At 41.7% G+C, this 25,251-nt stretch overlaps 1 protein-coding gene and 1 pseudogene across 1 annotated transcript; both read left to right on the top strand.

Moving 5' to 3' along the window:
* The first annotated feature begins 5,299 nt into the window (after window positions 1-5,299).
* Window positions 5,300-5,979, top strand: LOC114218806 (AN1-type zinc finger protein 6-like; annotated as a pseudogene).
* Window positions 5,980-23,119: 17,140 nt separating this feature from the next.
* Window positions 23,120-24,133, top strand: LOC114218592 (olfactory receptor 51D1). Its single transcript, XM_028115765.1, is given in 4 exon segments — window positions 23,120-23,170; window positions 23,172-23,266; window positions 23,268-23,400; window positions 23,402-24,133. Coding segments are annotated over 4 exon segments (1,011 nt in total).
* The last annotated feature ends 1,118 nt before the right edge of the window (window positions 24,134-25,251 follow it).

Here is a 25,251-nt window from a genome sequence, read left to right as displayed (position 1 = left end):
CAATCACAGACAGGGATCAAGACAACTCTAACCAATCGGAGGTTGGCTCTCGGCGTGCCAGTGCTTTTTTCTCTGCTACGTCGGTTTTTCTGGTTCTTTCTCCCGCTCAGAGTCATTTAAACTGTGAAAGGGGTTCGGGGTAGGTCGCATGATAGGCGTGGGCTCCCGAATGAGGCCGCTCAAGCCCTGCATTAGCAGAGGCCCTGCTGACTCTTGACCCAAGGGACCCCCTGAGTCTTATGCTTCCGCTCTGACTAGAGGCTCTGCAGAACGAGCCTTGTTCCTTCCAGGTGGTAGCACCAGACCTAATGCTATTCATTTGCCAGTTTTCTGTGTTAAAACTCAGCAGCCTATGAGGTCAGTCGCGTCTGGTTCTGTGACCCAATTTAGCGCGGGGCTGGGCACTCATATGCAGTTTCTTGTAAGATTAAACTACTATTGCTCTTCCATATAAGACCGGATTTATTGATTTATTTTTTATTATACATAAATTACTTTGACAAAACTTTAATTATTAAACGTTTAATTGCTTCGACCTGCCTTTGCGAGGGTGGGAAGCTCCAGGTTGCAGATACTGGGTTCTTATGAAAAAAACAAAACAAAACAATCCTCCTGCGTTTTCTTGGCAAACTCTTACCATTGAATACTGAAGAAGGCAGCTTCTTATCACTTGCTGCCGCAGTCCACTTTAAGGTTAGAAGTAGAGATGGGGATTAAGGAGTGCACTTTTCTGATGAGCACTCGGTGATGTATGGAAGGGTTGAATCACTATGTCCTACACCTGAAGTGATAACATTGTATGTTAACTAACTGGAAGTAAAATAAAAACTTAAGAAAAAAAAATAGAAACAGATACTGGGATCTGGTAGAGTAGAAGTGGAATCCCCAGTCACAAATTGTCATTATTTTTTTTCTTTTAATTTTAAATGACTGGCACCCCTACCTCACCCAAACACATAGACTCGGTCGTGTGCACACACAAACTGCTACTTAAGGCAGTGATTTGGGTTTTTCTTTGCACTTACAGCACCTTGTCCTTTTCCTGATATTTAGGTGTTTACTGAATAAGCAAATAAAGGCATGTCCTGTCCACATGGAAAATAACCAGGAAATGCTCCAATTGAAGCCCAGGTCTAGGTTTCATTGTTGGGACTGATACTCTTTGGATCTTCATGCTAATGTCAGGGCCCAGGTCATGGTTGAAACTCTGAAGAGCGAGGACCAGAAAATCCTTGAAACAAATGGGGCTATGAACAAAAGAAGAAAAGAGGTAACTGATGTCTCAGTTGGATCATCTTACCAGGATCTGGACAAATTGCTGCCTAACAGAAGAGTGAATGGGTTAAGTGAAACAAGCCACTTTAAACATTTATTGAGCATCAGCTTTTCACAACATTTTGTCCTGGGTGCTGGGATTACAACTATGAGCCATATAGTCTCTGTTCTTCAGGAGCTCAAGATCAAGTTGGTGGTACTTTGGAGCTTCTGTGAAGTTAAAATAGTTAATGGGGAGATCATTTTCATTTGTAACTTGCAATTGTCCATGACCATGACTGACTCTCAAGGGCCCAGACAAAAAGGCACCTTAAGGTTGCTGGGGGAGAGGGCTTGTGTTCACCAAGGGAAGGCTGGACAGAGAGCTTTTGAAGGCCTATCCGCCCATCACCCTCACCCCTGCAGAGCAGCTGTCCTTCCCAGCCTCACTCAGGGTGCCTTGTTTGCTGTGAAAAGCAGACATGTGTATATAGGCAAGGCTCTGTTTTGGAGACATTCCATGGCTGTGACTGCAGACCACAACCCCCTGCCTGAATCCAACACAGACCAGGACAACAAGGTGAGTGGCTAGCTGTGAGATGGTGTCTGGGCTGTGGGTAAGGAATGTTACCATAAGAGAAGTAAAGATTGAGAACTGGGTGGGGGTCAGGAAAGAAGGTGAGGGCATTGAGGAAGGGCTAAGGAAGGGGCAGGAAGCTGGTACAAACCCTGGGACCTCACTAAGCTTCATACAAGCTTAAGCTTGAACTTTAGACGGTAGGAGAGAGCTGCCCATGGTAGTGGCAAAGCAGTCAGAAGAAAGACCTGTGAGGAGTGGGGCTAAGAGGAGTGCACCTCAGACAATGGGTAGTTGCCCCACTCTACCTCAAAAGTCTCTTTCTGGACCTTTTATAATAGAATAAGACCTCCTGTTCTTCCAGTATTCTAGGTTGTCTTCAGTTTCCAGAAAGCAAGGAGGACACTTCCCCAGAGTCCAAGTAGGGGAAGTTAGGGCCTTCCTCTCACATCCAGTCAATGTTAGCCCAAGGTAAGAGAGAAGAAGTCCCAGCTCAGAGCAGCAAAGCCACAGACCTTTGTTAATACTCTTACTTAGGCAGAGAAAGAGAGTCAGGGATAGAGGAGCAAGGGAAGCCTAGAAGCTAAAACCTAGAATTCTGTCTAGAGGATGTGGAGAGCCTTTTTTGCAAGTGCTCCTGAGTCACTGGAGGCCCGTGAAAGTGACTGGGGAGTCACTGAGAGTGTGTTTTAGTTGTACAAGAGACTAAGAACAGGGAGTAGAGAGAAGGGAGCAACTCTAGAAGCAAAGGAAAGGAGCAATAGTGGGAAGAAGAAGACCTACTTTAATGTGGCTTAAGTGTGAGATGCCATGAATGGGAATATAGAAGTATGTATGTGTGTGTGAGATGTTTTAAAAAATAAATATGTATATTTATATATTATTTTTATGTATAGTTACCAAGATATGTTTATATCTTTGTGTATCTATATATGAAAATATAACTATATATTACAATAGCAACTGCTAATAGTTACATATAACAAACAGCAAGGTGTCTGGATGGTTGGCTGAAGAAGGAGCCAGACAAATACTGTTACTGGTTTTGATATCAGTGTTATGTTGGATTAAAAAAATAAGAAATAGCTTTACAGTTCATTATATTGGTATCTATTTAGATTTCTTTCAACTCTTAATTTGTTTTACTAAGTTATTATCCTCAGAGTGTAAATGTTTCCATAATTTATGAGTGTGTAATTATGCAAAGTTGTGATATTGTGATTTATAATAAGAGATATATATTTGGCCTTCTTTCCCATGTTTGGCACAGAGCTCCTGAAGCCTTTGGAATTTCCTATGTGATGAGAACCATAAAGGTGTCTTTTGTTATGTTAATGAGATGACTTTTGGACCTCAAGAAAGGATGGGGGCTGGTAGCCAGGCGAACCCCTGTTATGATTAGAGGGTTGTAACTTTCAGTCCTACCTTCTCCCGCACCTCTGATATCCAGGGGAGGAGAAAGGGGTTGGAGGTTGAATCGATCACCAGTGGCCAATGATTTGATCAGTCATGCCTACATAATGAAGCCTCCATAAAAACCCAAGTGGATAGGGTTGAGAGAGCTTCTGGGTTGGTAACTGTGTGGAGGTGCTGGGAGAGTGGCATACCTAGAGAGCTTATGGGAGCTCTGCACCCCTTCCTGTTGACCTTGCCCTCTGTAGCTCTTTCATATGGCTGTTCCTGAGTGATATGCATTAATAATAAACCAGTAATCTAGTAAGTACAATGCTTCCGAGTTTTGTGAGCTGCTCTAGCAAATTAATTGAACCCAAAGGGGAAACCTGTGGTTTATAGCCAGTAGGTAGAAGTACAGGTAACAACCTGTGTGTGTGGGTGGGGGGGGAGGCAGTCCTGTAGGACTGAACCCTTAACCTGTGGATCTGATGCTATTTTGGGGTAGACACTATCAGCATTGAGTTGAATTCTCTCCCTGCTCATGTCTGAGAATTGCTTGTTCTTGTGGAAAAACCACCCCACTCCTTCGCACGTTGAAATTGGGTCCAGCAACCCAAATTAAAAGTATTAACTTTTATTTTTCTCCATTTCTAGGCTTTTTCTTGATTATGATCTCTAATATTATGTACTTACCACTACTTTTTTCCCCCCGAAAGACTTATTTTTATTGCCAAAGTTCTAATTTATTGTTCCATTCAAGGAACCTGTTAATTTATGGTTATTTTAACTTGCTTTTTTTCTGATTTTATCCTTATTGTATTTTCCTTTATTTCGCTTTTGCTCATTTTCTTTTTTTCCCTTGATTCTTGCATTACTTTTTAGTTTATTTATTGGGGAGTATAAAGCTTTCTCTAAATTTATGTCAGACTATATTCCGTACATTGTAATGGCACCTTCATTGTTATTAATAAACTGTAACTACAGTTTTGAATTTAGTTTTCTACAGAAATTGTTGAATTAGGGTTTTTTTTGTTTTTTGTTTTTTTTTAAATTGAGTGTAGTTGACACACAATATTACATTGGTTTCAGGTGTATAACACAGTGATTCGACAAGTCTTTATGTTATTCTATGGTCACCACAAGTGAAGTTTTAAATATATAAGTACAGCTGATCCTTGAACAACACAGGTTTGAGCTGTGCAGGTCACTTATACACAGATTTTGTAGAGTACAGTACTGTAAATGTATTTTCTTTTCCTTATGATTTACTTAACATTTTCTTTTCTCTAGTTTACTTTATTGTAAGAATGCAGTATATAATACATATAATATACAAAACGTGTGTTAATTGACTATGTTATCAGCAGGGCTTCTGGCTAACAGTAGGGTATTAGTAGTTAAATTTGGGGGGAGTCAAAAGTTAAATGTGGATTTTTGACTGAATAGGGTATGTGTGGGGTGGCTAGTGCCCTTAACCCCTGCATTGTGCAAGGGTCAACTGTAATTTTTTTTTAGGCTTGCTGTTATTTTATGACCACATTGCATAAAAACTTATTTTTAAAATGCCATGATGGCCTTGCTTTGGGAAAATATTTTGTGGCCGACTATATAATTATAGTATTATTCAGTAGGTGATGGGAAAGAAGGCATATTTCTACAGTAGAAAAGATTAAATTGATATAGTTTCTTTATCAGAGCGTGATAGAGTTTAGAGGTATTTGGCCAAACTCATTGTCTTGGACGTGGATAGCAAAAGACTGAGTCCGGAGCCAGCCAGCCAAAAGGCTGACTAATAATAAGAGTTGAAAATGCCAGAAACATATTTTAATCAGAAAAAGGACTTACTAAGGAATATTAGGTAGCTCATGGATGACACAGGCAGGAACATCACCACCCTACTCTGTAGGTTCACTCCGGTAGAGATATCACTACTACCTCCATTGTGCATGGTTAACTCAGATCTTACTCCCAAACATGGGCACTAGAAGCTGTCACTATGACAGCTTCAAATGAAGTCAGTCTGAGAGAAAGCAAACAGAAAATTGTGGAGGTTTTGGTGTGCAACAGAGGAACATGGCTCAAGAAACTAGTCACTGTCAAGTGTCTATGCTTTGTCCCACTGGCTGCAGATTTTGTGGAAACGCTCATACAAATGGCATGTGTTCAGTATGCTATAAAGAACATCTTCAAAGACAGAATAGTAGTAATGGCAGAAAAGCCCCCCCCCTGCAGCTCCTGTCAGTAGTCTGTCTGAATCTTTACCCATCCAGTGCACAAACGGCAGTGTCCCGGACGTTCAGTAACCGCTAGATTCCATGTCTGCGTCTGTGCTGCCAAGCCCTGTATCAAATCAGTCACTTTTATCAGTATCTGTAGCATCTTCCCAATTGGACAGTACATCTGTGGATAAAGCAGGACCTGAAACAGAAGACCTGCAAGCTTCTGTGTCAGATACGGCCTAGCAGCCATCTGAAGAGCAAAGCAAGTCTCTTGAAAAACCAAAACAAAAAAAGAATCGCTGTTTCATGTGTAGAAAGAAAGCGGGACTTACTGGGTTTGAATGCCGGTGTGGAAATGTTTGCTGTGATGTACACCGTTACTCCGATGTACGCAGTTGCTCTTAGAATTACAAAGCTGATGCTACTGAGAAAATCAGAAAAGAACATCCAGTAGTTGTTGGTGAAAAGATCCAGAAGATTTGAACTCCTGCTGGAATACAAAATCCTTTGACCATCTGCAAACTAAAAATTGACTTGAGGTTTTTTTTCCTAGTCATTGGGAATGTAGGGCAATGTATCTTGCATAGACCTTTTAATCATGCATGTCATCAGACGAATAGATTTTTGTCTTTGTTTTGAAAATGACTCTGAACATTTATTTCCATTGCAGTTTCTGTGGCTGAAAAGTTAAGTAAACTTTACAAGTATTATCCTTTTAAGATCATTTTAATTTTAGTTGGATGCAGAGGGCTTTTATAACAAATGTGGCGAAATTTTGGAGGGCCGTGATTTTTCCAGTATTAAACATGCATGCATTGATCTTGCAGTTTATTTTCTCACTGTGTGTGTACATAGCTTTTCTCTGCAGCTCGATCTCTGTCGATGGCGCCCCTCAGGGCACAACTAGTTACCAGTCACTGAATGTATCTTCATCTTTATGGCTGCTTCTGGGTTTTCATTAACAAAGGTTCTACATATGTTAGCATATGGTTTCTTTGCACCCATTATTTATGTCTGAATCATTTGTCACAGGAGAGTGTGTGCTGATAAATTCTAACTTTGTGTGTTTTTAAATTTTTTTGAGTGAGGGAAGGAAAAGCTGTATGCATTTCATTGCCGACTGCAGGTTTCTTTCAGATTACGTTCGTCGGTCTGTGTGTATACAATACAAAGAATGATCTGAAGTAATTGTGCTGTATTTATGTTTATCCACTAGTCTTTGATTAAATAAAAAGGAAAACCATAAAAAAAAGAAGAAGCTGTCACTATACTCTCTATCTCTATCTCACTATACTCTCTATACTCTGCTTTCTCTAGAAGATGGATTCTTCTATTGATTTTCGCCAGCATGATTCAATGTAGCATCTGCTTTATGTTCTTAGCTTCCGAGTCTGCTTCTTGCAGGTTTACATGATTGACAGCACTTAGATCCCATGGTAGTAGATTGAATTATCGTTCCCATCGATTTTCTTGTAAGGGCAATGTCCAACCCCATCCATGGCCTATGACTCAGAGTGCCTCCCTATAGGTGGAGAATATTGCCCCAGGCCCTTATCAGACTTGGCTATGTGACTGTCTTGGATCGTTGGAATGGGAGCTAAGGACATGTTTCAGTTTCCTACAGAAGATTTATGAGACACGCTTGCACCACTTCTTCATATTTTCCCTCCGCCACAGTAAAGACAGGTCCCAAAGAGGAGCTCCTCCTTCAGCTAGGGTCCTGGATGAGAAGACCTGTGGATCAGAGTCCCAGCAGTCCACCTGTAGCTGAGGACATGAATGAAAAAATATTTGTTGTAAGCCCCTGTGATTTTGAGGTTTTTATTACGGTAGAAAAATTGATTAGCCAGGAAGCTGAGTTTATGGCTACCATCTTAGGGAGATGTAGAACCATACTGAGGGAAATTCCTCAAACAGGAAGACCAATTCAGATGCTGAGTAGCCACAATGAATGACAAATATTCACCACATACACCAACTCCATATTCATAAAATTTAGAAAACACACATAAGTTCTCAGAACAAAATGTGGCCACCACATTGTACAATAGCATTTCCCTAGTCAAAAGGATGTTCGAACGCATGTGGCCATCACAGGCCATAGTCCTTACAGAGAAATATGTTATCTATGGAGGGGGCAGAAAGGAAAAACAAGGGATTGGTGGTTTCAAGTTTTCGAAATTGTTTTGTCAGTCTGTGCCCATTGGTGTCTAGAGCCAGACTCAGGAGTGTCTCTAAGAAGTTAGAGGAGTGATGCTATGGTTCCCACACAACATGGGAAAAACAAACAAACAAAAAACCTTTGTTTATATAAACAATCTTCTTTTTGGGAATGGTTTATGAAAAACTTCTGTTTTCTCAACTTAGAAGTTTTCAACGTCCTATTCTTCCCTCAAGTATTACTGTGCGTATTATAAAACCTGCACATTTTCCTTTCCATCACCCTCTCTGTCCCCATACTTTCCAAGCGTCCCAACTGCAGCATGGAGAGAATGCTTTTTCTGAGGATACAACACCTACTTTCTTTTGAGCCGGATGCATGATATTCAACAAAAACAAATTTCAGTCGAAGATTAGGGCCCAACATTTTCCACAATCCTTATTAACTGCTTTTTTTTCTTTGTATTTCTTTGTATCTGCTATAGGATTACAAGGACTCCTGCTCTCGCCGAAGTGGCTACCACAGCTACTTACTGTGCTGGACTTCCTTAGATCTGTGAGTCTGGCTTTCTTGTGCGGTTTCCCATTATTGTTTATATTTCATGTGCTAGAAAAATCGTGATCAGCTCATTCCTGAACCACAGCTGCTGATTTCTTCTGGAGCTTAAGGCTTCAGGGACCTACAGTGGCCTATCCTGGCCTTGCTATGTCTTCCTATATTCTTACTTCTTCTCGTTGAGCTTTTATATTTTCCAGAACTTCTATAAATGTTGTTAGCTCTTCCTGGTTAGTAAGATATGACTCTAACTTCCTTTACTATTGCATTTCTCTCTTTTTGTTTTCCTGTCAGTTCAAGCAAGTCCAGCATTTTTTTTTTTTTAAACTTCTAACATTAGCTCCATATTTTCTCTACCACTTGTAGAAGCAATGCATTTACTGGATCAGAATGTTTTCCAGTGCTCCCTCACTTGCTTTTTCAACTCAGCTCCTAAGGAGGATCTTCTCCTCCTTCAATTTCTGACACACTCTTATTTTATCTATTATCACTTCTAATGATCACAGGTATCCCTCTATCTTGTCGTTAATACATACCGTCATTATTTTACCTGCTAAGATAAGCATACAACTGCCACTGTTGTGTCTATGCCAATCTGATTACAAAGCAATGGCATTCTTATTATAGATTTCCTTTAATTATTTATTGACCTGAGGATTTATGATGATTTTATTCACACCTCTTGCCACCCAGCAATTCAAAACGAGACTGCTTCTTATCTACTTACTAATGACACTTATTATTCTTGGAACCACATTCTAGATCTCTGAAATCTATAGCTTTGATCAGGGTTTAACTAATAAATGGAATCAAATATAATTTTTGATACACAGTCAATGCCCATAGGCAGATTTTGGACAAGATATGCAGTTACTTACAAGTTAGTCCTACCTTAATCCCGGATATAGCTTAAAGAAGAAAACAACCAAAATTGGGGGAATTGTATGTAATGCTGTTTACTAATTCATAGTAGTAACATCCCAGAGACCTAAAATGCCCTCACTAAATCTCTACCGACTTTGGGGTTAATGAATTCACCCTTAGCCTACTTAGAATTACTCCACTCTTACCATTTGATGTAATGGGAGAGTTTCTTGCCTTCCAAGGTGATTCCCTGGCTCCACAACCCTGCATTCAGGAGGGTTTTGGGAAGATGGCAACTTAACTTTGATTTCTGCTTTCTAATTCTGTGTCTAAAAATTCAACTAAGAAGATAAAATTTATCAAGAATATACAATCCTGTCACACAAAAGAGAGAAAAATTCATTCTAAAATTAGGGATTCCTGTGAATCTGTTGAGAATAAGGTAGAGGGAAAGCTGTCATGAAACCATGCACGGAGTCCCTCGCTTCAGAGCCTCCAGTATTTGGCACCTGTGGAAAGAGCTATGCCTCACGTCTCTATGGGTCTTAGAGTATGAGTGGCCAGCTCACCTGAGCTATTCCTTATAACCCTCCTAGGAAGAAGCCCAATCTAGGGGCACCTGGGTAGCTCAGTCGTTGGGCATCTGTCTTCAGCTTAGGTCACGATCCCGGGGTCTGGGGATCGAGCCCTGCATCGAGCTCCCTGCTCAGAGGGAAGCCTGCTTCTCCCTCTCCCACTCCCCATGCTTGTGTTCCCTCTCTTGCTGTGTCTCTGTTAAATAAATGGATAAAATCTTAAAAAAAAAAGCCCAATCTACTGTTCATTGAAAAGGCAGAATGTTATGAGAACATATGTCAGCTAAGAAGAGTGACTTGTCAAACCATCATTCATAACCATGAACAGATAAAAGGAAGCTAGTAATGTGGAAAAATATCAGAGCTTGAAAAAAAAGAGAACAGAAATGAGAAATCAAACCAAGTGGCCCAGTAAATACAGGGAAGAAGTGAGAGAACCTTAAAATAAAAGCATAACATTAGTGAGAGCTGAGAAAATCCTATTGTCTTAAAACAAGAAGATGGCTACAGAAGAAAAGCAATATGCAAACAATAGCAAATTATTTGAAACAATAACAGTAAGGCAAAGTGTGCAAATTTTGCGGGGAATGTTTGGTTGTTTTGAACCAACAGGGAGAAGAGATAGGAGCATGTTCTTGATTCCCTAAAACTCCGAGGTGTAAATTAAAAAAAAGAGAGAGAGAAACTGAATAAAACAGAGTAGCCATTGTCTTTTTGCACAATATTCTGGGACAATCTCTCCAATTGGTCATGCCTAGTTCTTTGTTTTTCAGCAAATATATAGACATAGGCAAGAAAAGACAAGAGACTTGGAGGGCAAATATAGGCATTCCAGAAGGAAGGAAAGGAGGGGATGGAGATGGAATGAAATCAATAATCAGGGAAATAACTAGGAAAAAATTTCCATAAAGACCCAAGTCTTAAGATGCTCACTCATTCATAAAGTGAAAGATCCATACCTAGGTAATTTCAGATAAAATTTCTGAACTCTAAGAAAAGGAGACTATTTGGCATACATTTAGACAGCTATACCTACAAAGTAATGCTAAATCACAGTGGGTAGTGTGTAAGCTCCACAAAAGCATTTGTCTGTTCTGTTCACTGATATATTTCCATCAATTCGAAGAGTGCCTGTCACATACAAATAAATATCCATGAATGAATTAGCTGGCATTAAGAAATCAATCTTTACCCAGGGTCATGAAAATATTCTTTTATATTACTTTGGAAAGTATAATTGCTTTGCCTTTTATAGGTCTACTTATAATCTGTGAAGGATTGATACTTGTGAGTGGTATGAGTTTAGGGCTCAAATTTCATTTTTTTCCATATGGATATCCAGCAGTTCCAGTATCATTTATTAAAAATATCCTTTCCTCATTGCTCCGTTGTGCTACCATTGTCATATAACAACTGGTCATTGGGGTGCCTGGGTGGCACAGTTGGTTAAGCGTCTGACTCTTGGTTTCGGCTCAGGTCATGATCTCACGGTCCTGCGATTAAACCCCATGTTGGGCTCTGCACTCAGTGCAGAGTTGGCTTGAGATTCTCCCTCTCCCTCTCCCTCTGGCCCTCCGGCTTGTGTGCGTTCATGTGCTGTCTCTCAAATAAATAAATAAATCTTAAAAAACGAAAACAAAAACAAAAACAAAAACAAAAACCAACTGGCCTTAAATGAGTAGATGTACTTCTGGGCTTTTATTTTTGTTCATTGGCTCAATTGTCTACCCTGAACCAATATCACACTTTCATAATTACTATAGCTTTATATAAGTCTTGAGATTTGATATATCAAGTTTTCCCATGTTGGTTCCATTCTTCAAGAGTGTTTAAATATAAAGCCATTTATATTTTCTATACATTTTTAATTAAGCTTATCAAATTCTACAAAATGAGCTGTTAGGATATTATTAAGAGTGCATTGAATGTGTAGAAAAATTTTGGGGAGATAATTAAGTTTTTTGCATTATTGAGTTTTCCTATAGAAGAACATAGTTTTTTTCTTCCATTTATTCCTCAATTTCTTTTAAGCATGCCTTCTTTTTTTTATTAACATAATGTATTATTTGTTTCAGGGGTACAGGTCTGTGATTCATCAGTCTTACACAATTCACAGTGCTCACCATAGCACATACCCTCCCCAGTGTCCATCACCCAGCCACCCCATCCCTCCCATCCCTCTCTACCCCAGCAACCCTCAGTTTGTTTTTAAGGATGCCTTCTGGTTTTCTGTATAGAAGGTGCTCTGTACCTTTGTTAGATTTACTCTTAGATAATGTGATTTTTCTATGCCATTGTAAATGTTTTAAAAAAAATCATGTGTATTTTATAAAGAAATATAGTGGAATTTTGTACATTGACCTTGTATTTAGCAACTTTTATATATTTACTTATTCACATTATCAGTATTCAGCAACCTTTATATACTTTCTTATTAATTTAAATTACTTATCAATGGATTCTTTTGGATTTTTATACATATATAATCATTAATCCACAAATAATGATTAATTTTTTTCTAAATCTCATACATTTCTTTTTCTTACCGTATTACAGGTTGTTAACACAAGAAATCATTTTTATCTTCAGGTAAAAACCATGCTCTCCTTTCATGGTGGGTGTTTGTGGCTTGGTATTGACACATCCATCAGTATCTTCTAACAAAATACAATGGCATTATTCATCTACAAATGGAATTTAGATACCCTTGGAAATAAGAGAACATTGTCTTTTTTTTTTAAAGATTTTATTTGACAAGAGAGAGAGTGCATAAGCAGGGTGAGTGGGAGAGGGAGAAGCAAGCTCCCCACTGAGTAGGGAGCCCAATGTGGGACTCGATCCCAGGACACTGGGATCATGACCTGAGCCGAAGGCAGACGCTTAATGACTGAGCCACTCAGGCACCCCAAGAGAACATTTTCTTACCGGAGAGATTTCCTTGTAGAAGCAGCATCTAAAATGGAGTGGTTAATACTGGGTAACAGTCATTTTGTGACAGGCAACAGAAAACATAGATTGGGGGCGTAGACTGGGGATCAGAGATAATGAGTTTAGCTGGAGGCATTGAGTTTGAGGTCCCTGAGGAGCACCAAAATGGTGATTTCCAATAGACATTACCATGTCTGCTGTTCAGAATATTAGTCTGGCCTGTTTTGGTAATAGAGGCTATGAGAACAGGTAAGATTTCTCACGGTTACTATATAGAGGCTGAAGGGTCATAGCCTTAAAGATCCCCACCAGGAATGTTAAGAACAGGGAGCTTCTCTATTAACTCCATATACTTGTGTTCAATCTCGTGTAGCTCAAATACACATTTAAAAACTCCTTAGAGCTATCAGGTTTTCACATATTTCCCGTTTCACTCCTTCCCTTCATATGCAAACTTACTCAAAGAGTTGTCTGCATCCGCTTTCTCCCTTTCTTCCCAGCCCGCTTACTCCTCACTTGATGCATTCAAGAATCTCTTCCCACAAAACTTTCTCAAGGTAACAAGTGATCTTTTCAGTCCCGATAGTGCTTGATCTCTCAGCAGCCTTCTGTACTGCTGTCCACTGTTCTTTCCCAATGTATTTTTTTCCTTTGGCTGTTGTAGCACTATCTCAATTGAATTTCCTATTTCTTTGGCTCTTCCAGTTGTTTTGAGTAATAATAATGAACACAAACATTCACTGGAGAATTGCTAATATCTCATTTTATTTTTCACATCAAACTGAGGCTAAGGGTGGTCATATCATGAGCAAGTGGTTGGACTCCAATTTGGACATGTCTGTTTCCTGACAGAGCCCCACATTTAAATAACCTCTGTTCACTGTCCCATTTCTGGTGTGACAGAAGCTATGAGTAATGGCTCAAGGAGGGGCACCTGGGTGGCTCAGCTGGTTGAGCATCTGCCTTGGGCTCGGGTCGTGATTTTGGGGTCCTGGGATCGAGCCCCGCATCCGGCTCCCCACTCGGCGGGAGGCCTGCTTCTCCCTCTCCCACTCCCCCTGCTTGTGTTCCCTCTCTGGCTGTGTGTCTCTCTTTGTCAAATAAATAAATGATATCTTTAAAAAAAAATGGCTCAAGGAAGAAAGAGTTGGCTTGAGAGGGAAGGAGAATGAAGGGGCAGTGTACTGCAATGGAAGGAGTTCAAATTCAAGACCGCTGAGTTAGGTCCTCGGTCCTTGAAAAGTCATCCTCAGAGCTATGGCCCTCTCAACTATGGAGGCTGCAACTTTCCGATCTGACCACAAGGGGGCAGCATCAAGGAGCAGGAGGCTGTTAACGGAGCACAGCCTGGATCCCCTTGGATAGCACGTTTGGGAGTGTGAGCCTAAGTATCCATGGCTGTGCTCTTTCTAGTACCTGCCCACACCTCCATTCAGTTGCTCCTTGCTTCCAGCGCAGGTCATCCCTCTTCTCTCCGCCTGACGGCACCCTCCTTCCCTCTAGTCTCCTGAGCCTTAGAATAGTATCAGCACAGCCACTCTGGGTAGGAGTCAGGGCTCAGCTTTTCTTGGGTGCCTGAGTGGAGTGTGGCTCCCAGGGAGCCTGGAGTAATTTACTCTTCTTCATCCCTCACACTCCCTAGGGCCCGGGAGAAGCTATAAACGTGCCATGGCTTTGGGCGGAGGCACTGCTGTTGAGTGAGCCAGGCTCAGCCCAGGGAGGGGGGTGGCGCGAGGCGCGGCAGGGAGTCTTGCCTAGAGATCCAGCCAGAAAGCATTGCAGGAGGAAGCTGGGCCTCTGCTCAGCTCGCTTGGTTACTTGGAGAAGTCTGTCTGCGAGCGCGCTTCCCATATTACAGCGGCTGGGATCCCAGACCTTGTTCAGCGATCAACCAAAGAGGAGTTTCTTCAAACATTGTGAGGCCCATTCCAAACTATGTCTCTCCCTTGAGCCTGAAAGGACTCCCCACTTCCAGCCTCCTACCCTTCACCTAAGAAACAAGGCAAGGGGAGTGAATTTATCCAGGGAAATTACATGTGTGGGACAAATAGATATGTGGTGGTGGTAGCAGTGGTGGGTGATCCATAATGAAAAAGGAAACTGAGAAGCTGGACTATAAAGTTAAGTCTGAGCTAGCCCGTGAAGGACCTTGAATGCAGACCACGTGTTTTCAACTTTGAGCGCTATGGGAGTCACCAGTAACTTGTTTTTTTTTAATTTTTTATTGTTATGTTAATCACCATATATTACATCATTTGTTTTGGTGTAGTGTTCCATGATTCATTGTTTGTTCATAACACCCAGTGCTCCATGCAGAATGTGCCCTCTTTAATACCCATCACCAGGCTAACCCGTCCCCCTACCCTCCTCCCCTCTAGAAACTCAGTTTATTTTTCAGAGTCCATCATCTCTCCTGGTTCGTCTCCCCCTCTGACTTACTCCCCTTCATTCTTCCTCTCCTGCTATCTTCTTCTTTTTCTTTTTTCTTAAAATATGTTGCATTATTTGTTTCAGAAGTACAGATCTGTGATTCAACAGTCTTACACAATTCACAGCGCTCGCCGTAGCACATACCCTCCCCAATGTCTATCACCCAGCCACCCCATCCCTCCCACCCCCGACCACTTCAGCAACCCTCAGTTTGTTCCTGAGATTAAGAATTCCTCATATCAGTGAGGTCATATGATACATGTCTTTCTCTGATTGACTTATTTCACTAAGCATAACACCCTCCAGTTCCATCCACGTCATTGCAAATGGCAAGATCTCATTCCTTTTGATGGCTGCATAATATTCCATTGTGTATATATACCACTTCTTCTTTATCCATTCATCTGTCGATGGACATCTTGGCTCTTTCCACAGTTTGGCTATTGTGGACATTGCTGCTATAAACATTGGGGTGCACGTACCCCTTCGGGTCCCTACATTTGTATCTTTGGGGTAAATACCCAGTAGTGCAATTGCTGGATCGAATGGTAGCTCTAATTTCAACTGTTTGAGGAACCTCCATACTGTTTTCCAGAGGGGTTGCACCAGCTTGCATTCCCACCAACAGTGTAGGAGGGTTCCCCTTTCTCCACATCCCCGCCAACATCTGTCGTTCCCTGACTTATTAATTTTAGCCATTCTGACGGGTGTGAGGTGGTATCTCATGGAGGTTTTGATTTGGATTTCCCTGATGCCGAGGGATGTTGAGCACTTTTTCATGTGCCTGTTGGCCATTTGGATGTCTTCTTTGGAAAAATGTCTGTTCATGGCTTCTGCCCATTTCTTGATTGGATTATTTGTTCTTTGGGTGTTGAGTTTGATAAGTTCTTTATGGATTTTGGATACTAGCCCTTTATCGGATATGTCATTTGCAAATATTTTCTCCCATTCTGTTGGTTGTCTTTTGGTTTTGTGGACTGTTTCTTTTGCTGTGCAAAAGCTTTTTATCTTGATGAAATCCCAATAGTTCATTTTTGCTCGGGCTTCCCGTGCCTTTGGTGATGTTTCTAGGAAGAAGTTGCTGCGGCTGAGGTCGAAGAGGTTGCTGCCTGTGTTCTCCTTTAGGATTTTGATGGACTCCTGTCTCATATCTAGGTCTTTCAACCATTTGGAGTCTATTTTTGTGTGTGGTGTAAGGAAATGGTCCAGTTTCATTCTTCTGCATGTGGCTGTCCAATTTTCCCAACACCATTTGTTGAAGAGACTGTCTTTTTGCCATTGGACATTCTTTCCTGCTTTGTCAAAGGTAAGTTGACCATAGAGTTGAGGGTCCATTTCTGGGCTCTCGATTCTGTTCCATTGATCTATGTGTCTGTTTTTGTGCCAGTACCAAACTGTCTTGATGATGACAGCTTTGTAATAGAGCTTGAAGTCCGGAATTGTGATGCCTCCAGCTTTGCTTTTCTTTTTCAGTATTCCTCTGGCTATTCTGGGTCTCTTCTGGTTCCATACAAATTTTAGGATTATTTGTTCCATTTCTTTGAAAAAAGTGGATGATATTTTGATGGGGATTGCATTGAATGTGTAGATTGCTCTAGGTAGCATTGACATCTTCACAATGTTGATTCTCCCAATCCATGAGCATGGAACGTTTTTCCATTTCTTTGTGTCTTCTTCAATTTCTTTCATGTGTATTTTATAGTTTTCTGAGTACAGATACTTTGCCTCTTTGGTTAGATTTATTCCTAGGTATCGAATGGTTTTGGGTGCAATTGTGAATGGGATAGACTCCTTGATTTGTCTCTCTTCTGTCTTGTTGTTGGTGTATAGGAATGCCACTGATTTCTGTGCATTGATTTTATATCCTGCCACTTCACTGAATTCCTGTATGAGTTCTAGCAGTTTTGGGGTGGAGTCTTTTGGGTTTTCCACATACAGTATCATATCATCTGCAAAGAGTGAGAGTTTGACTTCCTCTTTGCCGATTTGGATGCCTTTGATTTCTTTTTGTTGTTTGATTGCTGTGGCTAGGACTTCTAATACTATGTTGAATAGCAGTGGTGAGAGTGGACATCCCTGCCGCGTTCCTGACCTTAGGGGAAAAGCTCTCAGCCTTTCCCCATTGAGAATGATATTCGCTGTAGGTTTTTCATAGATGGCTTTTATGATATTGAGGTATGTACCCTCTATCCCTATACTCTGAAGAGTTTTGATCAAGAAAGGATGTTGTACTTTGTCAAATGCTTTTTCTGCATCTATTGAGAGGATCATATGATTCTTGCTCTTTCTTTTGTTAATGTATTGTATCACGTTGATTGATTTGCGGATGTTGAACCAGCCTTGCAGCCCAGGAATAAATCCCACTTGGTCCTGGTGAATAATCCTTTTAATGTACTGTTGGATCCTATTGGCTAGTATTTTGGTAAGAATTTTTGCATCCATGTTCATCAAGGATATTGGTCTGTAATTCTCTTTTTTGATGGGGTCTTTGTCTGGTTTTGGGATCAAGGTAATGCTGGCCTCATAAAATGAGTTTGGAAGTTTCCCTTCCATTTCTATTTTTTGGAACAGTTTCAGGAGAATAGGTATTAATTCTTCTTTAAATGTCTGATAGAATTCCCCTGGGAAGCCATCTGGCCCTGGGCTTTTGTTTCTTGGGAGATTTTTGATGACTGTTTCAATTTCCTTAGTGGTTATTGGTCTGTTCAGGTTTTCTATTTCTTCCTGGTTCAATTTTGGTAGTTGATACATCTCTAGGAATGCACCCATTTCTTCCAGGTTATCTAATTTGCTGGCATAGAGTTGCTCATAATATGTTCTTATAATTGTTTGTATTTCTTTGGTGTTGGTTGTGATCTCTCCTCTTTCATTCATGATTTTGTTGATTTGGGTCATTTCTCTTTTCTTTTTGATCAGTCTGGCCAGGGGTTTATCAATCTTGTTAATTCTTTCAAAGAACCAGCTCCTAGTTTCGTTGATCTGTTCTAGTGTTCTTTTGGTTTCTAGTTCATTGATTTCTGCTCTGATCTTTATGATTTCTCTTCTCCTGCTGGGTTTAGGCTTTATTTGCTGTTCTTTCTCCAGCTCCTTTAGGTGTAGGGTTAGGTTGTGTATTTGAGACCTTTCTTGTTTCTTGAGAAAGGCTTGTATTGCTATATACTTTCCTCTCAGGACTGCCTTTGCTGTATCCCAAAGATTTTGAACAGTTGTGTTTTCATTTTCATTGGTTTCCATGAATTTTTTTAATTCTTCTTTAATTTCTTGGTTGACCCATTCATTCTTTAGTAGTATGCTCTTTAGCCTCCATGTATTTGAGTTCTTTCCGACTTTCCTCTTGTGGTTGAGTTCTAGTTTCAAAGCATTGTGGTCTGAAAATATGCAGGGAATGATCCCAATCTTTTGGTACCGATTGAGACCTGATTTGTGACCTAGGATGTGATCAATTCTGGAGAATGTTCCATGGGCACTAGAGAAGAATGTGTATTCCGTTGCTTTGGGATGGAATGTTCTGAATATGTCTGTGAAGTCCATTTGGTCCAGTGTTTCATTTAAAGTCTTTATTTCCTTGTTGATGTTTTGCTTAGATGATCTGTCCATTTCAGTCAGGGGGGTGTTAAAGTCCCCCACTATTATTGTAGTGTTGTCAATGTGTTTCTTTGCTTTTGTTATTAATTGCCTTATATAATTGGCTGCTCCCATGTTAGGGGCATAGATATTTACAATTGTTAAATCTTCTTGTTGGATAGACCCTTTAAGTAGGATATAGTGTCCTTCCTCATCTCTTATTACAGTCTTTGTTTTAAAATCTAGTTTGTCTGATATAAGGATTGTCACCCCAGCTTTCTTTTGGTGTCCATGAGCATGGTAAATGGTTTTCCACCCCCTCACTTTCAATCTGGGGGTGTCTTTGGGTCTAAAATGAGTCTCTTGCAGACAGCATATTGATGGGTCTTGTTTTTTAATCCAATCTGATAGCCTGTGTCTTTTGATTGGGGCATTTAGCCCATTTACATTCAGGGTAACTATTGAAAGGTATGAATTTAGTGCCATTGTATTACCTGTAAGGTGACTGTTAACTGTCTGTTGTCTGTGTTCTTTTCTGCTCTTTGCTGCTTTTAGGTTCTCTCTTTGCTTAGAGGACCCCTCTCAATATTTCTTGGAGGGCTGGTTTCATGTTTGCAAATTCCTTTAGTTTTTGTTTTTTCTGGAAGCTTTTTATCTCTCCTTCTATTTTCAATGATAGCCTAGCTGGATATAGTATTCTTGGCTGCATATTTTTCTCGTTTAGTGCTCTGAAGATATCTTGCCTGTCCTTTCTGGCCTGCCAGGTCTCTGTGGATAGGTCTGTTGCCAATCTAATGTTTCTACCATTGTAGGTCACATATCTCTTCTCCCGAGCTGCTTTCAGGATTTTCTCTTTGTCTCTGAGACTCGTAAGTTTTACTATTAGATGTCCGGGTGTTGACCTATTATTATTGATTTTGAGAGGGGTTCTCTGTGCCTCCTGGATTTTAATGCCTGTTTCCTTCCTCACATTAGGGAAGTTCTCTGCTATAATTTGCTCCAATATACCTTCTGCCCCTCTCTCTCTCTCTTCTTCTTCTGGGATCCCAATTATTCTAATGTTGTTTCGTCTTATCGTATCACTTATCTCTCGAATTCTGCCCTCGTGATCCAGTAGCTGTTTATCTCTCTTTTTCTCAGCCTCTTTATTTTCCATCATTTGGTCTTCTATATCGCTGATTCTCTCTTCTGCCTCATTTATCCTAGCATTTAGTGCCCCCATTTTTGATTGCACCTCATCAATAGCCTTTTTGATTTCGATTTGGTTAGATTTTAGTTCCTTTATTTCTCCAGAAAGGGTTTCTCTAATAACTTCCACGCTTTTTTCAAGCCCAGCTAGTATCTTTAAAGTCATGATTCTGAACTCTAGGTCCGACATCGTACTAATGTCCGTATTGAGTAGGTCCCTGGCTGACGGCACTACCTCTTGTTCTTTTTGCTGAGGTGATTTTTTTCGTCTTGTCATTTTGTCCAGAGGAGAATAGATGAATGAGAGAACAAAATGCTAACAGGTTTACAACGTCCCCAGCAAATATACTGTATACAAATCAGAAAAGACCTGAAACCAGGGGAAAAGAAAGGGAAAGAAAGAAAAAAGAAAAAAAAGAAAAAAAGAAAAAAAAAGATAAAAACAAAAACAGAACAATACAAAAAAAGCAGAATATGATCAAATACGATCAGGCTAGTGCATAGATCAGTGCCACACACTAGATTTTGGGCGTATTTTGGTCTGTTAGAGAAAAGTGCCTCCTAAAATTTTAAAGGAAGAAAGACATATATGTACAAAATAATGGTTGATACAATGAACGGATAGAAGATGACTGTAAAGATGAAAATTATAAAAGATTTTATAAAAGGACTTGATAATATAAGAAGTTGTTTGAAAAAAGAAAGAAGATTTAAAAAAAAAAAGAAAAGGAGAGAATGTGATCAGGCAGGAGACTAGAACAGAGCCATACACTAGTGATTTAGGGTATATTTTGATCTGTTAGAAGAAACTATCTCAAAATTTTAAAGAGAGAACAACTTATATATATATGCCAAAAATAAGGGTCACTACTATGAAGGGATAAAATATGACTCTAAAAATGAAAAATAAAAAAATTTTTTTTAAGAGATTGATAAGATGTTGGTTGAAAAAGGGAAAAAGAAAAAAAAAGCAGTTAACAAAAATTAACTTTCATGAACTAATGAATCATGGTAAAAAAAAGCCATGAATTCTATGTGCAGTATTCCCCTAGCGCTGGAGTTCTCCCGTTCTCCTTGATCGGTAAACTTGGTCTTGGCTTGCTGGCTCTTCGTGCTGATCTTCTGGGGGAGGGGCCTGTTGCTGTGGTTTCCAAATGTCTTTGCCAGAGGCTGAATTGCCCCGCCCTTGTCGGTCCGGGCTAAGCAAGCTGCTCGGGTTTGATCTCAGGAGCTTTTGTTCCCTGCAATCTCTCCATACAGCCTTGGAGGACCAGGGCAAAAATGGTGGCCTCCCAATCTCCACCCGGATGAGCTGAGAACTCGGGGCCCTGCTCCTCAGTGCGCCCCCAGAGAAAAGCAGTCACTCCCGTTTCCCGGTCTCCGGCCGCTCTCCGTGCTCACCCGGCCTGTGACTGAGCGTTGCTATCTCTGGCACCCGACCCCGTGTGGAGTCTCCAAACCCAGCAGATCCCTGCGGTGCGCTCCCGCGCCGCTCCTCCCCGGGAAGGAAGGGGAGTCTCCCCGGATCTGCCGCTTGTTGGGTCCCTGCTGCAGGAGCAGTGGCCCGACTGGGCCGCGGATCACAGTCTATGGCAACCCCGAGCTGAGAGTCTGCGCCTCAGCTCCGTCTCTGCAGCCGGCTTCCCTGCTCTGATACCTGGGAGCTCTGGCGCACTCAGGCTCCCCCGGTCTTTCTGTGACCCCAAGGGTCCTGAGACCACACTGTCCCGGGAGGATTCCACCCCCTGCTTAGCCACTGCAGCGACGTCCCTCCGCGGAGCCGACTTCTAACAGTTCCGATTTTGTGCTCCGCGGCTCTAGCACTTGCCAGAAGCGGCTGGCGGAGGCCCCTCCCCCGCCGTCTATCCTCCCGAATATCGCCTCAGATTCACTTCTCCGCACGTCCTACCTTCCAGTAAGTGGTCGCTTCTCTGTTCAGATAGTTGTTGCTACTCTCCTCTTTGATCTCCTGTTGAGTTCGTAGTTGTTCAGAATGGTTTGATCCCTATTCAGCTGAATTCCTGAGACCAGACAAAATCTAGGTCTCCTACTCCTCCACCATCTTGCTCCGCCCCCCGGGAGTCACCAGTAACTTGTTAAGAGAGGAGCCTGACATGTCTAGTTTTGCTGTTTTGATAGCAGTGATGCAGAAGATGCATTGAAATATCTGGGTTTGGAGACAGGTGAGTTAGGAAGATCTTTTCATAATCAGAGCAGAGTGGATGATATAATGAGATTGGGAGGAAAAGAGCGTGTGTTAAATAGGAGGAAGGGTCATAATAGATTAGTTGCAAAACTAAAATCACATGAGGAGATAAAAGAGCAGAAAAGTCAGGATGGGACTAACTGTCCTGACCTGGATGACTTGGGTGAGTGGGAGGTACCATTTGGAAGGGGTTCCTTTTGGGGCAAGATGAGTGTGAGGCCCATAGGCTATCCGAGTAGAAATATGAAGAGGCAGCAGCTTATAGGGTTGGATCTCAGGACAGAAGCCCTAGAACAGAGCGGTATATGAGACTAAGGAAGTTGAGCCTCGTGGTTATGTGATCACCTGGGAGAGTAGTGGTGGAAGGGGGACGTGCCTGTGGACACCACATAGCACCAGCTGCAGCATGGACCGCTTTTCTTCCCATGTATCTCCTTTCCATGTCACACCTCAGCCAAGCACAATCTAGGACTGACTCTCATGCAGCTCTCCAGAGATCATGATGAAAAATTCTGTTCTTTTCTTTTTTGGGGGCTAGAAATGATAATCTTTCTTCACTGCCCTCTCCCCACCTCTCGGAACACCAGAACTGCTTTTCACAAATTTCCCTGATTAAAAACAAAATTTATCTGGGGAGAAAGGAATTACTGTTTTTAATCAGATTTCTGGACCCTCTGGGCCTGGAGTCAGACCTTGGGAATAGTGTTTTCAATAACTGCTTCAGATTAATCTATCAGGAAAGTTTGGGAAATGCTCCTCAGGCCTAACCATAAATCTGTCTCTTGAAACCCCATACCAGACAGAACCCCTGCTTTCTGCCCTTAATCAGATTAGAGTGGATGTTAAAGGCAATCACAGACTGAACCTTACACTCTGGACCCAAATGGTCTTTACCCTCACATGCACTAGAAGAACTGGGTTCGGTGTGGAACATTCTTTGCAGGTCCACTGTGTTGGAGAAGTGGTTAAGAGCAGTGCCCTGGTCCACAGCTTCAGCTCTGGAAAGGAAGAGCTGTTGCATGTTTTCTGAGTGGGTTGTCACACACTGAGATTAATGGGACACTGGGAAGTGTGTAGAAAGAGACTCTCCACAGAGAGGCTGGAGTTCAGAATTACAAGTACTTCATCTTCTGTTTGCTGCTGTCATCATGACTCCAGTGCCCTTTCCTTGTAATTTCTTTCTCTCCTCTGAGCTATGACTGAATGGTGTTTCTCCTTTTCCCCTTCATAGACCCTGGACTTGGCATGCAGAGGCCCTCAGGACTTCGTTCCTGTCATGACCACTCCAAATGGAACTCTGGTACACCCAGTGTATTTCCTGCTGGTGGGCATCCCTGGTCTGGGGCCTAACACACTTTTGGCTGGCTTTTCCACTGTGTTTTAGGTATGCCTTGGCCACTCTGGGCAACCTGGCCATTGTCCTCATCATCCGTGTGGAAAGGCACCTGCATGAGCCCATGTACCTCTTCCTGGCCATGCTTTCCAACCATTGACCTAGTCCTGTCTTCTATCACCATGCCCAAGATGGCCAGCCTCTTCCTGACAGGCATCCAAGAGATAGGATTCAATGTTTGTCTGGCCCAGATGTTCCTTATCCATGCTCTGTCAGCCATGGAGTTAGCTGTCCTGCTGGCCATGGCTTTTGACCGCTTTGTGGCCATCTGCCATCCACTGTGGCATGCTTCTGTGCTCACAGGGCCTACTGTGGCCAAGATTGGACTAGCTGCCCTGACCAGGGGATTTGTTTTCTTCTTCCCTCTGCCCTTCATCCTGAAGCGGTTGTCATACTGCCAAACACATACTGTCGCACACTCCTTCTGTTTGCACCAAGATATTATGAAGTTGTCCTGTACTGACACCATGGTCAGTGTAGTATACGGACTCTTCATTATCCTCTCAGTGATGGGTGTGGACTCCCTCTTCATTGGCCTCTGTTACATTCTCATCCTGAAGACTGTGTTGGAGTTGTCTTCTCTGGGGGCAGCACTCAAGGATTTCAACACCTGCATCTCCCATCTCTGTGCTGTCCTGGTCTTCTGTGTGCCCCTCATCGGGTTCTCGGTGGTGCGCAGGCTGGGGGGCCCTACCTCCCTGCTCCATGTGATTATGGCTAATATCTATCTATTACCACCTGTGGTCAACCCTGTTGTCTATGGAGCCAAGACCAAGGAGATCCGTTCATGGATCCTCCATATGTTCTCACAGGGTGGTAGGTGAGCAGAATAACCTCCCTAATGCCTTTAATCCCTGCCAAAGCTGAGAGGATTAGGATCTTGTTATCTTGGTGATTGGAGCATCCAACCCACTGGGCTCTCTATTTCCACATATCTGGAATGTGTCAGTACAGAAGTGTGGTTCTGAGAAAGTTTTGGCCAGGCCAAAGGAGCAGCCCCAAGCGAAGGTTTCTCATCAGAAGGCTCCTACATTGGCAGGAATGGGTCAGTACTAAACCATTAGCTGGGGGTAGCCTGGACAAGTGTGGCCTTCCCGCTAACATGGAGGTGGAGCCAGAGAGGCTGCAGCTGGTCCTGTCAGTGAGCTGTGCTCCCAGCAGCAGGCTCTTGTGAAGGAGATTTGAACACCACACCTCCACGGCTGTCACAGCATCTCACCTTAGACATTTCAGCCACTTAAGACCTGTGGTATGGGACTTAGGTATTTTTTGCCTCCAGCCCTTGGGTGTATTTAATTTCATCTTTAATAGTTTATTGATGTATAATTGATATACAACACATGGCGCACACTTAAAGTGTACAGTTTGATAAGTTTTGACATGTACACAGCCACAAAACCACACCACAATCAAGATATGAACAAATTCATCACCCCCGAAAGTTTCCTTATACCCTTTTAAAATCCCTCACTCCCATCTCTCCTGGTCACCCCTTGCTCCAGTCCCCAGACAACCACTGAAATGCTTTATGCTACATTAGTTTACATTTTCTGGAATTTTATATAAATAGAATCATACAATATGTAGTCCTTTTCTTGTCTGGCTTATTTTACACAACACAATTATTTTGAGATTCATCCATGCCCTAGCATATATAAGTAACTTAATTCTTTTATTGTTGGGTAGCATCTTATTGTGTAATTATGTCATAGTTTGTTTATCCATTCATCTCTTGATGGACATTTAGGATGTTTCCAGAATTGACTGTTACAAATAAAGCTGCTATGAACATGTAAGTCTTTGTTTGGACGTGTTGTGTTTTTTTTTCCTCCCATGTAAATACTTAGTAATGAAATGGCTAGATCATACTGGAGGTATTTGTTTAATTTTTAATTGCCAAACTGTTTTCCACAGTGGTTGTACCATTTTCCAAAGTGATTGT

The sequence above is a fragment of the Eumetopias jubatus genome, unplaced genomic scaffold, assembly GCF_037043125.1.
Source record: "Eumetopias jubatus isolate StellerSeaLion01/CBP00866 unplaced genomic scaffold, mEumJub1_p1.0 scaffold_13, whole genome shotgun sequence".
Lineage (NCBI taxonomy): Eukaryota > Metazoa > Chordata > Mammalia > Carnivora > Otariidae > Eumetopias > Eumetopias jubatus.
The sequence above is the reverse complement of the archived record's forward strand: the minus strand, read 5'-3'. Positions and strand labels throughout refer to the sequence as shown.